The sequence below is a fragment of the Heterodontus francisci genome, chromosome 6, assembly GCF_036365525.1.
Source record: "Heterodontus francisci isolate sHetFra1 chromosome 6, sHetFra1.hap1, whole genome shotgun sequence".
In the NCBI taxonomy this organism is placed as follows: Eukaryota; Metazoa; Chordata; class Chondrichthyes; order Heterodontiformes; family Heterodontidae; genus Heterodontus; species Heterodontus francisci.
Genome location: NC_090376.1, coordinates 21,240,955 through 21,257,740, shown reverse-complemented (window position 1 = coordinate 21,257,740; position 16,786 = coordinate 21,240,955). Strand labels below are relative to the sequence as shown.

Below are 16,786 nucleotides of genomic sequence, written 5' to 3'. Positions count from 1 at the left end.
ATTATCACACTCTGTGCTTGCCAGGCATCAGCGCTAGGGGCACCGAGCATCGCATTAATGTCCCCGTAGAGAAATTTAACATCTTATTTACGGATTGTTTTCCCAGCAGGTTTGTGAAGGCTGCTGTAACCAAATATAGATGTTCTAACAGCCACCTTGTGCAATTAATTTGGGTTTCCCAAATATAACTGTTTGAAAGGCCATGTGCTGGGTGACAAGAATTGCACATTAGTTGCAAAAACCCAATGAGATTTCAAAAATCAATCTACTGCTTTGGCTAACTGCTCCAAAATGCACTTTTTTGTTTTGTGAATGTTTTCTTTAAAACAGTTCTCCCTCGCAGTCTTTCAATCATTTTAAAAACACAGCTGGGAAATTCTCCTTTTCCAAATACCGAGCTAAACATTGGAAAGCCCTCATAATTTTGGAGTTGATGCAATAGACTCACAAGAAATTAAATTCATCAAAGTGACTGCGTAGACCCAACTTTATTCTATGATTTGTGTACACAGATGGTGAAACATTACTGCATCAGGCAACAATATATTACCAGTGAAATTAGTAGGTAAGTGAGACACTACAGGGTTTGGTCTGCCGAAAGATAAACTATCAATCAATACTGGAACTCAACAGATTGTAGGGCGAGTGAGTTATGTAGGCCTAACTCAGTGGTGCTTCTTTATTCAGTAAATTTCCAAACTTAGAATCATAGTTGCAGAACTAGAATGAGGCCATTCAGCCTGTAATGATGCTACCTCTTCGACTGGATCTATTAACCTATTTCCCTGCCCTTTTTCTGTAATTATCTATACCTTTCCTTTTTAAATACAAATCCAGTACCACCTTAAGCGACATTATAGCCTCTGCTTCAAGTGCCACTCTATTAGATCCAACTTTATTTCAGAATGTAAATAAAATGCAGTGAAATGTTACTTTACTGCAATAGGTAATAGTGAAACTAATAATGCAACTAATAAATAAAGGACATGCTGGAGGGCTTGATTTATCATTCCAAGCCCTAATAATATTATGTGCAAAAAAAATTCCTCGTAACTGTCCCTTTCATTCTTCACGTGATAATCCCCCTTGTTACTGGTTTTTCAACCAGTGGAAATAATCTTTTACCATTTACCCACTCAAAGCCTTTCATAATTTAAAAGAAACGTCTATTAGATCTACCCTTTAACCTTCACTGTTTCAGTGAAACAGCTGTAAATTTTCAGTCTTTCTTCATAACCATAACATAGAAACATAGAAAACAGGAGCAGGAGTAGGCCATTTGCCCTTCAGGCCTGCTCCGCCATTCAAAAAAGATCATGGCTGATCGTCTAATTTAGTACCCTGTTTCTGCTTTCTCCCCATATCGCTTGATCCCTTTGGCATTAAGAAATATATCTATCTCCTTCTTGAATATAGTTAATGACTTGGCTTCCACTGCCTTCTGCGGTAGAGAATTCCATAGGTTCACCACCCTCTGAGTGAAGAAATTTGTCCTCATCTCGGTTGTAAATGGCATACCCCGTATCCTGAGACTGTGACTGCTGGTTCTGGACTCCCCAGCCATTAGGAACATCCTCCCTGCATCTAGCCTGTCTAGTCCTGTTAGAATTTTATAGGTTTCTATGAGATCCCCTCTCATTCTTCTAAACTCTAGTGAATATAGGTCTCGTCGACCCAATCTCTCCTCATACGTCAATCCTGCCATCCCAGGAATCAACCAAGTAAATCTTCTTTGCACTCCCTCCATGGCTACAACATCCTTCCTCAGATAAAGAGACCAAAACTTCACACAATACTCCAGATGTGGTCTCAACAAGGCCCCGTATGACTGCAGTAACATTTCAATCTTAGAATCATTCTAATAAATCACCTCTGTACCTTTTTCATGGCTCCAATATTCTTTTATTATGGGGTGACCAGAACTGCAATCAACACCTCAACTATGCCTTAAACAATTTTTCAGGCCAATTTAACACCGATTTCTGAAACAGAAAGTGCTGGAAACACTCAGCAGGTCAGGCAGCATCTGCGGAGAGAGCAGTGGAGTTAATATTTCAGGTCTGTGACCTTTCATCACAACTGGCAAAGGTTAGAAAAGAGGTTTTCCAGTTCTGATGAAAGATCACAGACCAGAAAGATTAATTCTGCTACTCTCTCCACAGATGCTGCCTGACCTGCTGAGTATTTCTAGCACTTTCTGTTTTTATTTCAGATTTCCAGCATCTTCAGTATTTTCCTTTTATTTTAGCATCAATTTCTTTTGTCTTCAGTGTTACCCTAAACAAAACCCAATATCCTACTTGCCTTTTTCTGGTCTATTTTTACGTACACTCTTCGAAGGTCTAAGTATCCACATCCCTGATGCCTCTATTCTTCCATTCTGGCGACACTACCTTTCACTATTCTTTTCCAAAATGTAGGAGTTCACATTTTTCTGCATTGAACTGCATTTGCCATTTATCTGCCCACTGCCACTAACCTACTGATGTGCTCTTACAATCCTCAATTTTCCTACAGCTGATCGCTCTGGTAATTTGATATTATCAGCAAGTCATTTATATAAGTGTAAAAAAGAGATCTTGTCTTTTTTATACACCATGGGGTATTAAACTTGCTGCCTGGGTGTAAAACCTCAGTAGAGAATCATTTGCCTGTTATGGAAACTGCCAAATTTTCCTTTAAGGAAATAGGGTGGTTTCTATAATGGGTGGCCCATACACAACAATAGTTTTACGTCCCAGGCAACAAGTTGAAAATCAACCTCCACCCCACCCATTCAATGACTTTAGCAGTTTAAGCAATATTTATAAAATGGAAACCGCATTATTAGGTAGAGGCTTATCTTCCAAGTATGTTCCGCGATACAGAGCTGCTGTACAGAAGGTAGATGACAGGCTGGTTACTGAGGTTGTCATGGACCAATGGAAAACAGTGCGCAGCAGATTTTCTGACTGAAGTGGGTTGTATGAAGATGCATTGACCATGCATTCCACCAATTTTGGACGATGTTAGGGAGTTCCAGAAAGTTGTCATTGATGCATCTCCCTGTGCAAACATCATATAATGTGTCACACAATTTGGGAAGTATAGTTGAGAAATAACTGAAACATTAGCCAGAGTTAGAGTCATAGAGTTACACAGCACAGAAACAGGCCCTTCGGCCCATCGTGTCTGTGCCGGCCATCAAGCACCAACAATTCTAATCCCATTTTCTAGCACTTGGCCCGTAGACAACTGCTGAGTAGAATCCATTGGCCACTGATTTATGGGCACTAGACAGTATTGGGTTCTCTTCTTGTCGTGTGTTGCAAAATTATAAGGTACATTCTCCCCACCTCCTCTCCCCACCCCCAAATACCTTTGGGCAGCTGGAGATAATAAACTGTCATTTTAAACCTTCCCAGTTTCGCAAAACTCATTTCTCTTTAACTTGACAGGGAAGCCTTAACAGCATTGCTTAAACCAAGGAACCTCATTAAGACTTGTGATAGGGACATCAATAAAACTTTAAATTACACATCTCTAAGCCAAATCGCTAATCGTGCAGGTTTCACCAAAGTTCTTCTAAGCGGCTGTTTTTAATCACTGGGCTATCGGAAAAAATCTGCATCCATAATGGCTAGCTACACACGATACAGAAGCAAATGAATAATTGTATTGGAAAAGGATACATGTGCCTTCAAATGGTGAAACAGCTACCATTTGTCTGGGGTTCCCATGATCCGGATAAGAGCTAAATAAAACCTGGAAATAATTAGAAAATAAAGCAATCGTAAAGCAGTTCCATTTCAGCTTGTAGATTAAGGAACTTTTGCAGATAGCAAGCAAACGCACATCGAAATATTTTACTGAAATAGTTCTAATAACTAACAAGCTGGTACACCAGTTTACCTCATATTGAACATTAGACATCTTGAGCAATTAGTACAAACTATACAGAAGGTGACAGATAGCAACAAGTGACGAAAAATTGGTACAAAATGAAGGGTTTGGGGGGGGGGGGAGAGGTTAAAATTAATGCCATTAATTCTATTTCTCCCTCCACAGATGCTGCCTGACCTGCTGAATATTTCCAGCATTTTCTAGTTTTATTTCAGATTTCCATCAATCGCAGTATTTTAGGTTGATGATTTTGTGCACTATTATTACCGTAATGCAGGTGTTAACCTATTTATTTAGCTTTCAATGAAATAGCAGAAAAAGGAATGTAATACAAATACATTAAGAAATTGCTAATATCCACAGTGATTCAGCTGTCTATTTTAATACATGTCAATCTATTTAACTAGCTGTCATTATGATGGCAGAAGAAATAATGCTTTATGAATACATTAAGCGAGGGTTAATATCACCAACAGTAATTTCTAGGCTTATGTTGAATATTTAATCATTCTTCCAATTTAAAAGCCTCTTTTCCTAATCCAAAGTCTGAAGCCATTGTTCAGATTGGTTGATGGACTCATTTCTTACAGACCAATATGATTTGATTTATATTGATTTGATTTAGAGATACAGCACTGAAACAGGCCCTTCGGCCCACCGAGTCTGTACCGACCATTAACCACCCATTTATACTAATCCTACACTAATCCCATATTCCTACCACATCCTCACCTGTCCCTATATTCCCCTACCACCTACCTATACTAGGGACGATTTTATCATGGCCAATTTACCTGTCAACCTGTAAGTCTTTTGGCTGTGGGAGGAAACCGGAGCACCCGGAGGAAACCCACGCAGACACAGAGAGAACTTGCAAACTCCACACAGGCAATACTCAGAACTGAACCTGGGTCGCTGGAGCTGTGAGGCTGCGGTGCTAACCACTGCACCACTGTGCCACCGAAAGATTGTGGCTGAAAGATTGAATCAGAGATTTGGGCCCAACACACATCAGCCTAGTATCAAAAGATGCAGTCATTACTTCAACATCTTTTTTTAATCCGACTTCATAAATTCCAATATCTAAGCCCTGGATGTGACTTGCTTGAAAACGCACTGAGCTTTAAATCCAGCTGGACCTCCACAGGGTGGCCAACTCTAGGACTGACCTGGAGCCTCCAAGAATTGAAGATTAATCTCCAAGACACTGCTCATAGAGCCATAGTGTCTGTGCTGGCCATCAAGCACCTAACCATTCTAATCCCGTTTTCCAGCACTTGGCCCGTAGCCTTGTATGCTATGGTGTTTCCAGTGCTCATCTAAATACTTCTTAAATGTCGTGAGGGTTCCTGCCTCTACCACCTCTTCAGGCAGTGCGTTCCAGATTCCAACCACCCTCTGGGTGAAAATATTTTTCCTCAAATCCCCTCTAACCCTCCTGTCCCTTACCTTAAATTTATGCCCCTGGTTATTGACACCTCCGTTAAGGGAAAAAGTTTCTTCCTATCGAACCTATCAATGCCCCTCATAATTTTGTATACCTCAATCATATCTCGCCTCAGCCTTCTCTGCTCTAAGGAAAACAACCCTAGCCTTTTCAGTCTCTCTTCATAGCTGAAATGCTCCAGCCCAGGTAACATCCTGGTGAATCTCCTCTGCACCCTCTCCAGTGCAATCACATCCTTCCTAAAGTGTGGTGACCAGAACTGTACACAGTACTCCAGCTGTGGCCTAACTAGCATTTTATATAGCTCCATCATAACTTCCCTGCTCTTACATTCTATGCCTCGGTTAATAAAGGCATGTATCCCATAAGACTTCCTAACCACCTTATCTACCTCTGCTGCTGCCTTCAGTGATCTATGGACAAGTACACATAGGTCCCTCTCACCCTCTGTATTTCCTAGGATCCTACCATCCATTGTGTATTCCCTTGCCTTGTTAGTCCTCCCAAAATGCCTCACCTCACACTTCTCAGGATTAAATTCCATTTGCCACAGCTCCGCCCAATTTACCAGCCCATCTATATCATCCTGTAATCTAAGGCTTTCCTCCTCACTATTTACGACACCACCAATTTTGGTGTCATCTGCGAACTTACTGATCATACCTCCTATGTTCACGTCTAAATCATTAATGTACACTACAAACAGTAAGGGTCCCAGCACCGATCCCTGCGGTACACCATTGGTAACAGGCTTCCACTCGCAAAAACAACCCTCAACCATTACCCTCTGCCTCCTGCCACTGAGCCAATTTTGGATCCAATTTGCCAAATTGCCCTGGATCCCATGGGCTCTTACCTTCTTAACCAATCTCCCATGTGGGACCTTATCAAAAGCTTTACTGAAGTCCATGTAGACTACATCAACTGCTTTACCCTCATCTACACATCTCGTCACCACCTCGAAAAATTCAATCAAGTTAGTTGGATACGATCTCCCCCTGACAAAGCCTTGCTGACAATCCCTGATTAATCCCTGCCTCTGCAAGTGGAGATTAATCCTGTCCCTCAGAATTTTTTCCAATAGTTTCCCTACAACTGATGTTAGACTCACTGGCCTGTAACTACCTGGTTTATCCCTGCTACCCTTCTTAAATAATGGTACCACATTCGCTGTCCTCCAATCCTCTGGTACTTCTCCTGTGGTCAGAGAGGATTTGAAAATTTGTGTCAGAGCCCCTGCAATCTCCGCCCTTGCCTCACATAACAGCCTGGTATACATCTCATCTGGGCCTGGGGATTTATCCACTTTTAAGCCCACTAAAACTGCTGTGAGCAACCCAGGAGAAAAAGCATTGGGGTTTTTAACAAAGCACTTTTTAAAAAATGTCTTCTTTTCTTCTTTGGCCTCTTTATCTCGAGAGACAATGGGTAAGCACCTGGAGGTGGTCAGTGGTGTGTGGAGCAGCGCCTGGAGTGGCTACAAAGGCCAATTCTAGAGTGACAGACTCTTCCACAGGTGCTGCAGAAAAATTTGTTTGTCGGGGCTGTTACACAGTTGGCTCTCCCCTTGCGCTTCTGTCTTTTTTCCTGCCAACTGCTAAGTCTCTTCGACTCGCCACACTTTAGCCCCGCCTTTATGGCTGCCCGCCAGCTCTGGCGAACGCTGGCAACTGACTCCCACGACTTGTGATCAATGTCACAGGACTTCATGTCGCGTTTGCAGACGTCTTTAAAGCGGAGACATGGACGGCCGGTGGGTCTGATGCCAGTGGCGAGCTCGCTGTACAATGTGTCTTTGTAAATTTACTTTTACCATTTTTGGATATTAGTTATAAATGGGGGGAAGGGTGTTTCATGAGCAAGAGTAATTCAACTTGGTAACAAAGTGCTGGGTTTTAATGTGAAAGAGTGCATGGGTTTGGATGCACGGGGGAGGGGGCGTTAAAATTCCAGTGCATTGGGAAGCCAGCTTCAACCCGATGACAATTGCATTTGACTCCAGCGCATTAGGCTGTGTGTGAGCAACCCACTTGGAAGTGGCAGGATATCAATTTCCATATGCTAATGCCTCAATTGAAGTGATATTGGCATACTGTTTTCCCTTTAATCCGGGATTCCTGAAATACACCCATGAAGCCAAGGCAAGTGCACAGCAGAAATTGAGGGTCTGAGCAATAGCCGGAAAAGAGGCCCATAAATATTCAATACTCACAGCTGCTTTCTTAGCTGCCAGTGGGAAATGGTTTGCTTTTGCTGAGAGGTTATTTTGCTGGTGTAAACTTTAGAGGTTACTTTCTACACTTTGAAGGTTTGCTTCAGCACATCAGGATGGTACCGCTTATACTGCCTTAGATTGGACCTCAGATAAGCAGCAGCCGGCTGTTCACAGATCTGTAGCTGCACAGCAGAGGGAAGACCAGCAGAAATGGGCATCTGATAGGAGGCACAACCCAGGAATCAGGGTTTACAGACAGTGGCTCAGTTTCCTTGACATGTCTGAACACCAGCGTCTCAGGACGCTCAGAATGCTACGTTAGTTGGTGTCAGACATCTGCAGCCTCCTAGGAGAAGACCGGCTGCCTGCTGAACCGGGTGGCCATGTGTTACCAGTGGCTGTCAAAATCACCACTGCCCTCAACTCTTTTGCCTCTGCATCCTTCCACGTCTCTGCTGCAGACATATCCAGGGTCTCCCAGTCGGCTGCACATAAATGCATGAGACAGGTGACTGATGGGTAGTTGGTCAGGGCTGACAATGTCAAATTTGCCACCGATGATGCCAGTCAGAATGAGCGAACACTCGGCTTTGCAGCTCTGGCTGGCTTCCCACAGGTGCAGGACACCCTAGACTGCACATGTGTGGCAATCTAGGGACCTCCAGAACCACGAGGAGTATTCATCAACTACAAGGGCTTCCACTCCATCACTGTGCAGCTGGTGTGCAACCAGAAAAAGATCTTTTTGCAGGTGCGTGCGATATTCCCAGGGAACTGCCATGATGCTTTCATCCTGCAGCAGTCCAAGTTCCCTGATTTTTTTCCCACCCTGAGGGGTGGCTGCTAGGTAACTGCAAACTTGACTCATGACACCCCTCAGAAATCCCAACAATGAAGCCCAACAGGTGACATCAAATGCCATATCATCACTAGATGTATGATTGAACAGGCCATCAGCATGTTGAAGATGCACTTCAGGTGCCTGGACAAATCTGAAGGTGCCCTTCAGTACAGACCAGCCCTGGTGTCCAGAATGGTCGTGGTTTGCTGTGCTCTTCCCAACATTGTACAACAGCGAGACTTGGAACTGCAGGAGGGGCAAGGCGAAGAGTTCAGATACTCCTCGGGAAATATGGAGGGGGAGAAAAAAGAGGAGGAGAAGGATGATAAGGGCAATGCACCACACCCCCATCTACTCACATTGCTGCCCGGGATGCCACGGATGCCCTTGTTGATGCAAGGTTCACTGAGGTTGTACCAGTGTATTCAGGTTAGTTGAAAATGCAGCAGCCACTCCTCCCCCTACACCACCCCCAACCCCCCCATCTCCTACCCCATCCCACTGGGGTCACTGACACAAAGCAGTCCTGCAACAAACCAGCCACCCTTTCAACATTCCCCCTCATTGGTTTCCATGAATTCATGTCCTCACATTCATGAAACAAGTTAGAAGACCACTTATCGGCCAGCACCCAAGAATGGACGAGATGGGAACATGGTGAAAAAGCACATTTATGTAAATAAAGAACAGAAATGGATCAAAACAATATTTTCTCAGATACACATTTTCAGACCCTTGTGCAAGTACAAAACCTTACTCTTGTTTTTCTGCTACTCCTACATGGTGCTTCAGCAGAAGTAGAGGCAGGCTGTTCAGATCCCTTCTCTGACTGCTGAATTGTTCTTGGCCGATGTTCTTTAGGTTTTGAAGACTGTAAGGACCCCGCAAGAGACTGCTCCATCTGTCCCTGTGCACAGACAGACTCAGCCATCAGGAGAAGAGGCAGCATGTAGGCTACTGACTGAGAAGTGGACTGTGGGTGAGAAGTCAAAGCACTTTCAGTGGAACCCACACTTCCATGACCCCTTTCACTACCATTCCTCTCATGGCCCTGCTGCACTTCACGGTCACCACTGTGCTGGTGAACCGGTTGGTGCTGCTCAGTGCGACCCTGTAAGACCAAGGCTAATTTATCTGTCAATCCATTTAAGATAGGAGACATGTTTGCATAAATGAATTTGTTTGGAGCATATAATGGTCCATGGTGCGGACCACTCTATCCATGGAAGAACACATCATCTCAGCGGCCTGTGATATCACCCCACCTTATGCTTTAGGTGGACTCCTCCAATTCCTCTGTAATCTTGTGAATTCCACTTTGAAGGCCTGTCAATGCAATGCACGTTGTCTGCTACTGCTCAATGATTCTCCTCCTCATCAATGGCCCCGGGGAACAGCCTCTGTGTTCAGCATGGCTTGGAGAGGACTGTGCCCTCTGACATGGATTCTCCACTACTGTCCCTGTAAAATCAGCTGCTTTTGCTCACTTGTGAAGCGAGAGTCAGCTGGTAAAAACCCAACTCTCTGCCTGATTGGTCCCACCGAAGAGTGAGTATCTGAGCTGGTTCATGGTTTGTATGAATCCCATGACAGTGCAACCACAGAAAGGCTCAGCTCCTCTGAGAAATCATCGTCAGTGACCTCCACCAACTGCTGCTGCATGTATAAAGGTCTCGGGGGTGATAAAAGACATGAATTAGACCTGGCAAGGTAAGAATATATTGCAAACTATCATTATGAAGCTGATCATATTTCACTCGCTGTTGAAATCAAGTCAATGGCTGAATGTTGTATGACATGCAGGTAGCTTTGATTTAATTGTGTTACCGGGTAGCTGGGAGCTCCCCATCTTCAATGGCCAGGGACACCAAAACTTCACTGATTTGCACTGCCTCCTTAAAATCATAGAAAGTTTACGACACAGAAAAGAGCCATTTGGCTGAGAAATGTTCAACCCAGCCTAATCCTACTTTCCAGCATCTGGTCCATAGCCCTACAGGTTATGACACTTGAGGTGCATATCTAGATACCATTAAAATGAGTTGTGGGCTTCTGCCTCAATTATCCTTTCAGGCAGTGAGTTCCTGACCCCCTTTGGATGGAAAAACCTTTCCTCATCTCCCCTCTTTCTACCAATCACTTTAAATCTATGCCCCCTAGTCACTGACCTCTCTGCCAAGGTAAATAGGCCCTTTCATCCACTCTGCCCAGCCCCTTCACAATTTTGTACATGCCAATCAAATCTCTCCTCAGCCTCCTCTATTCCAAGGAGAACAACCCAGCCTATCCAATCTTTCCTCATAGCTACATTTTTCCAGTCCTGGCAACATCCTTGTAAATCTCCTCTGTACCTTCTCTAATCCAATTACATCCTTTCTGTAATGAGGTGACCAGAACTGCACACAGTACTCAAGTTGTGGCCGAACCAATGATTTATACAGTTCCAGCATAACTTCCCTGCTCTTATATTCTCTACCTAGGCTAATAAAGGAAAGGATTCCATATGCCTTCTTAACCACCTTCTCAACCTGTCCTGCTATCTTCAGGGATCTGTGGACATTCACTCCAAGGTCCCTCACTTCCTCTACAGCTCTCAATATTCTCCCATTAATTGTGTAATAAAAACAATAAATGCTGGAAATACTCAGCATTATTTCAGAGTTCCAGTATCTGCAGTATTTTGCTTTTATCTCATTAATTGTGTATTTCTTCTCTGCAGGAGATGTTCGGGAGGCCCCCCCCCCACCTCCACCCCGCTAGTTTTCTCCCTCTCCCTGGTGTTCTATGCTCTCTTTTCCTGTAAGGAGGGAATGAGTGTAATGGCTTGTGTTCATCTGATGGATGGACTGCATTTAGTGAGGGTGACTATGAGGGACAGGCTTGACATTGCATAAGGATGAGGGTATTGTGACACCTGCTGCTGACGTCCTCCAACTGCACCTCCTTGGTCTCTGCTGAAGGCTTCTTCCTCCAGTTGGTAGGGAAGAGAATATCTCTCCAACTCCTCACAGCCCCCAGAAGCACATCCCGGGAGGTGTCATTGAAACAAAGTGCCTTTGTCTATCTGCAATCCATTATGTCACTTGCTTTTCTTTGGCTCCCAACTCCAAACTCCTTTAAATTGCATGTTTGGAGTGTCGCTTTAAATAGTGGAGTTGAGATCATGTCATGTGGGTCCACATCATGCCTGCTGCTGCTGAGTAGACAGGAAATCCAGAAGTAAAATTATACAATTTATATTTACATAGCGCCTTTAGTGTAATAAAACATCCTAAGGCACTTTACAAGAGCATTATCAAACAAAATATGACACCAAGCCACGTGAGGAAATATTAGGTCAGATGACCAAAACCTTGGTCAAAGAGGGGAAATTAGTGCATAACATCAAAGAGAGAAAGAGACAATATTTCAGTCACATCATTAGAGCAGAAGGTGGACAGAGACAATTATTGGGAGGAAAGATCGACGGAAAACATAGGAGAGGGAAACAGAGAAGAAAATGGAGGACAGATATAATGGACTGGATGCAGTTGACCCATGCAGAATGTGTAAGGACAGCACAGGACAGACAGAGGTGGAGATCCATAGTAGTTAACCTTCTGGGAAGAAGATGAAACCAACGAATGAATGAAAGAGGGAAAGTGAGGTAGAGAGGCGGAGTGGCGTAAGGAGGGTATTCCAGAGCTTAGGATCTAGACAACTGAAGGAGCAGCCCACCAATGGTGGAGCAATTAAAATCAGGAGTGCATAGAAGCAAGAATTAGAGGAGTGTAGATATCTCCGATAGTTGTGGAGCTGGAGCAGATTACAGAAATAAGGAGGGGCGAGGTCATGGAGGGATTTGAAAACAAGGATGAGAATTTTAAAAGCAAGACATTGCTTGACTGGGAGCCAATGTTGTTCAATGAGAACAGGGGTGATAGGTGAATGGTACTTGGTTTGAGTTAAGACACAGGCAGCAGAGTTTTGGATGACCTCTAGAGTAGAATGTGAGAGACCAGCCTGGAGTGCATTGGAATAGTCAAGGCTAGAAGTAACGAAGGCAGGAATGAGGGTTTCAGCAGCAGATGAGCTGAGACAGGGACGAAGTCGAACGATGCAAAGGAGGTGGAAATTGGCAGTCTTAGTGATGGTGCGAATATGAGGTCGGAAGCGCATCTCAGAGTCAAATGTGACACCAAAGTTGCAAACAAACTGGTTTAATCTCAGACTTTTGCCAGAGTGAGGGGTGGAGTCGGTAGCTCAGGGACAGAGAGTTGAGGGGGTGTTGTTTAAAATGATAATGCGGGGGCTCAGTTAAAAAGCCACTGACATGGACTGCACCTACTTCTGGGTTTCCCATGCATGATCAGGATCTACCCCCCACCCCACCCCCGTCCCACTTCCAGGGCATCATGAAATTCAGGGCCAAAGTGTCTGTTCCTTTTCCATTTGGCCATGGGGAGGCAGTGCACCAGAAGGATGGACCAATGGTGGGAACATGCAGATGTGGTGGTTCGAGCCAGGAGGTCATGTGAGAAACCTCTGCCCAACCAGAGTTGCTGATTCAATTCCTTCAAGGAGTTTAAGAGTATGGAAGACCCCACAATTGTTGGACAGGAAAATAGATTCTAGTTATATTTTAAATAACTTCTCCCCACAACGCCCCGCAACCACCTCCCCACCCCACCCACCCCCCCCACCCCCGGCCCCCATTCAAGAAATATGTTGTTACAACCGAGGCGGGAGGAGTGCACAGTTTATTCTAGTCCCACTTCTCCACTGGTCACAACATATATTTAAGTTTTTTCCCACTTACCAAAACAGTCAATCAGAGACTCTATTTTTATCCCAGGTTTCTTTAATAAACAACAAAATTATCAGTTTATTATAAACAAAGGTCTTAACCAGTAATGAAGTAAAGCATAAACACACAGATTGACATATTAAAGTTCCTTTTTTACCTTACCCCCTTACACTCACACGCATACATACACCGGTTAACTGGAAAAATGAAGGGATTTTTGTTTTTAGAGCTCTATTACAGACAAAAAACCCACTTGGGCTGAATACTTGCTCATTCTTGAAGAAACAGCAGATGAGATATGTTTTGTTCCAAAACTGGCATACAGTCTGGCCTCCGAGTACACATAGACGGGTCACTGGGATCGTTTAGAATAGTTCTTTTCAGGCGGCGTTGAGAATTAATTCAGCAGGCTTTTCTTCAAAGACAGGAGACGAGATGAGTTGACACAATGGACTTCTCAGGGTCTTTTAGGAGGTGCTGGAATGCTGACCTGGATTGGGGTCTTCTCTCCTTCTTTGGGAATTCTCTTCTCTTCTCTCCTTGGAAGTTGTCTCCCTTTTCATACAGCTCAACCCTAACTCAAAACAATTCAATAGAGAAACTGACAACAGGAGGTCAACTTTTTGACCTCCATCATTCTTGACCTGTCACTTTGTAATCTTTGTAAACAACTTCTCCAGGTGTCCAAAGTTCTCTGTTGTTTATTGAGCGGAAAGACAGGTGGTTTCCCGGAAAGGCTTGTTGTTGTTGCTAGAAGTCAGCTGGTTTCCCAGAAAGGCTTGTTTTCCTCACAGGACCTCTCAGTGCCCCTTTTAAAAACATTTCCAAGGACTGTTTTTCAAAGTCAAGTGGACTTTACATGAACACCCTTTGAAAATCCCAAAGTTTAACATTTATTCAATCTTTCAAAAATGAAGCCTCAAAATTGTAACAAAACAGAGACACTTTCATAACAATGCAGCAAAACAGTTTGAAGAATTTTCAGCCTGTTACTTCCACATTGATCTGCTATGAGTTTAAGGACACACCAATGGGAAAGTGGGAGCAGAACTTGTTCAAACTCCCGGATGCCCTAAAGCAAAGTACTCTCACACCATTTACGTTTCACACCAGTGTAAAACCATCTTATTTAAAGTGGTCAGGAACCCGGGGGCGGGGGGAACCTGTGGAAACTTTATAAACTTACTTCTTACATTTTTCTTTGAATGTTGTTAGAGAAGGAACATCCACCATGTGTAGTTTAACATTACGAATTGGTTATCTAGGGAATGGAGCTTTGTGCTTGCATTCAGATGTTTGTGTGTGGAGCTCCTTTGTTAACACAAGATGCAGCTGGCAGTACAACTTGTGTCTGCTGGTTGTTCGTTAACCTATACAACAACGACTGGCATTTATATAGCACCTTTAACATAGTAAAACATTCCAAACAGCTTCGCAGAAGCGTAATCAGACAGCACATTGATACAGTGAGCAACCAACATTCCCTAATAATAATGCCAGTCTGAGATCAGTAACTGTGGCCTTAATTAATCGGGTTTGTGCATGGTAACTGCTTTTACTCATGTTGGCCACATAGAGTGAAAGCTAAGTAATGCTAGCTCTACATAAAGTAGTGGAAAATAAAGCACCTACTGAGCAAACAACTACGAAGATAAACAGGCTGGAAATCTTCAGGACTCTTAAAATGCATCTGCAAAAAAGAAACAAATAAAAGAGGTGTAAATACTTTATAGACATAGTCATCAGCTTACAGTCTATGCCTAATTGACTCTGATTGACATTAGAGCAAAAACTGCACATTATCCTAAAACCTTCGCCGATTATACAGGCATACATGGATTATGATGATCGAGGAACATCAGAACAAGAGGAGGCCATTTAGCCCCCAAAACCTGTTCTGCCATTTAATGAGATCATGGCTGACCTGCGACCTAACATTTGCGGAAGAGAGTTCCAAACTTCCACCACCCCTTGTGTGCAGAAGTGTTTCCTAATTTCCCTCCTGAATGATATAACTTTAATTTTTATACTATGTCCCTATTCCTAGACTCCGTAACCAGTGGAAAGAGTTCCTCTCTATCTACCCTATCAGTTTCCCTTCATGAAAACTTGGATCAAATCGCCCCTTAGCCTTCCAAAGTCCAGGAAATACATCTGGAATACACTGCCTGAAAGGGTGGTGGAAGTAGATTCAATAGCAACTTTCTAAAGGGAATTGGATAATTAATGGAAAAAGAAATTCAAGGCTATAGGCAAAAAAGCAGGGGAGTGGGATTAGTTGGATAGCTCTTTCAAAGAGCTGGCATAAACAGAATGGCTGAAAGACCTCCTTGTGCACTGCATGATTCTATGATTTTATTTGATGATGGTACCAAAATTTATGTAATTTGCAACATTTCCCCTTTATCGATATTGAGAAGCCAATACCAGATAAGAGTGGTGAAGGGTCCACACGTCATAACCTGCCTTTACCCTTTGCAGGTGTTGACTGATCAGCTGTGTGTCTCCATCATTTCCTGCTTTATTTAAGAATGTAAGGAAAAATGGAATGAGAATGGGTTACTGGGTCCTTTGAGCCACAGATCACATGTTGCCATGAGCTCAATCCAATTTCATAGAATCACAGAATGGTCAGAAGGAGGCCATTCAGCTCGTCGAGTCCATGCCTTTCATCAGCTGAGGAAAGATTCTGAAAACAGACCAACCAAAGTGACAAAGGACAGAAAGGAAGTAATCTCAAAAAGTTACATCTTGTCAGGGTGTCTCCTTCTTTGGTCACCTTGCCTAATATGTAGTCATATTATGTGGTTTACTGTCAAATTTTGTTTGATGATGCTCCTGTGAAGCTCTATATAAACACAAGCTGTCGTTATTGAAGATGGGAAGATATAATACTTAGCCTTGGATACAGTACTCAGTCTTAGTCAACTTCCTCTTTCAAGTGATACAGAAAATCAAAAACAAGCCTCAAACATAACCACTACATAGCAATTAAATGCCAGACCTCCAGCGAGAACTATTCAGTAAACACACCATTCAAATGAAGGGCATTCTATTCATTAAATGACTATCTAAATGAAATGCCACATTCCACCCAGCAGACTCATCCACCTGTGCTATTCACCTGCCAACGTGAGGTATTAATCACTTTGCAGATGTGTGTGCAGATACCACTGAATAGGCACAGAGCATTTCTCATGCAGTGCGACCTATGTGGCAATCCCTCTGTCGATCCTCCATTTATATATTATATAGAATTTACAGCACAGAAACAGGCCATTCAGCCCAACTGGTCCATGCCAGCATTTAAGCTCCACATGAACCTCCTTTTTTTTTATTCATTCATGGGATGTGGGCGTCACTGGCTATGCCAGCATTTATTGCCCATCCCTAATTGCCCTCGAGAAGGTGGTGGTGAGCTGCCTTCTTGAACCGCTGCAGTCCATTTGGGGTAGGTAGACCCACAGTGCTGTTAGGAAGGGAGTTCCAGGATTTTGACCCAGCGACAGTGAAGGAACGGCGATATAGTTCCAAGTCAGGATGGTGTGTGACTTGGAGGGGAACTTGCAGGTGGTGGTGTTCCCATGTATTTGCTGCCCTTGTCCTTCCAGTTGG

The 16,786-nt window shown here is 43.5% G+C and overlaps 1 protein-coding gene across 3 annotated transcripts in view; it reads right to left on the bottom strand.

Moving 5' to 3' along the window:
- Positions 1 to 16,786, bottom strand: part of oca2 (oculocutaneous albinism II) — a 546,813-nt gene that overhangs the window by 384,349 nt on the left and 145,678 nt on the right. For all 3 annotated transcript variants that reach the window (XM_068032789.1, XM_068032790.1, XM_068032791.1), the window contains exons 5-6: positions 14,804 to 14,861; positions 3,672 to 3,744 (exon numbers count right to left, since the gene is read on the bottom strand). In XM_068032789.1, the coding sequence (XP_067888890.1) occupies positions 3,672 to 3,744; positions 14,804 to 14,861 (131 nt within the window). The remainder of the gene's footprint in view (positions 1 to 3,671; positions 3,745 to 14,803; positions 14,862 to 16,786) is intronic.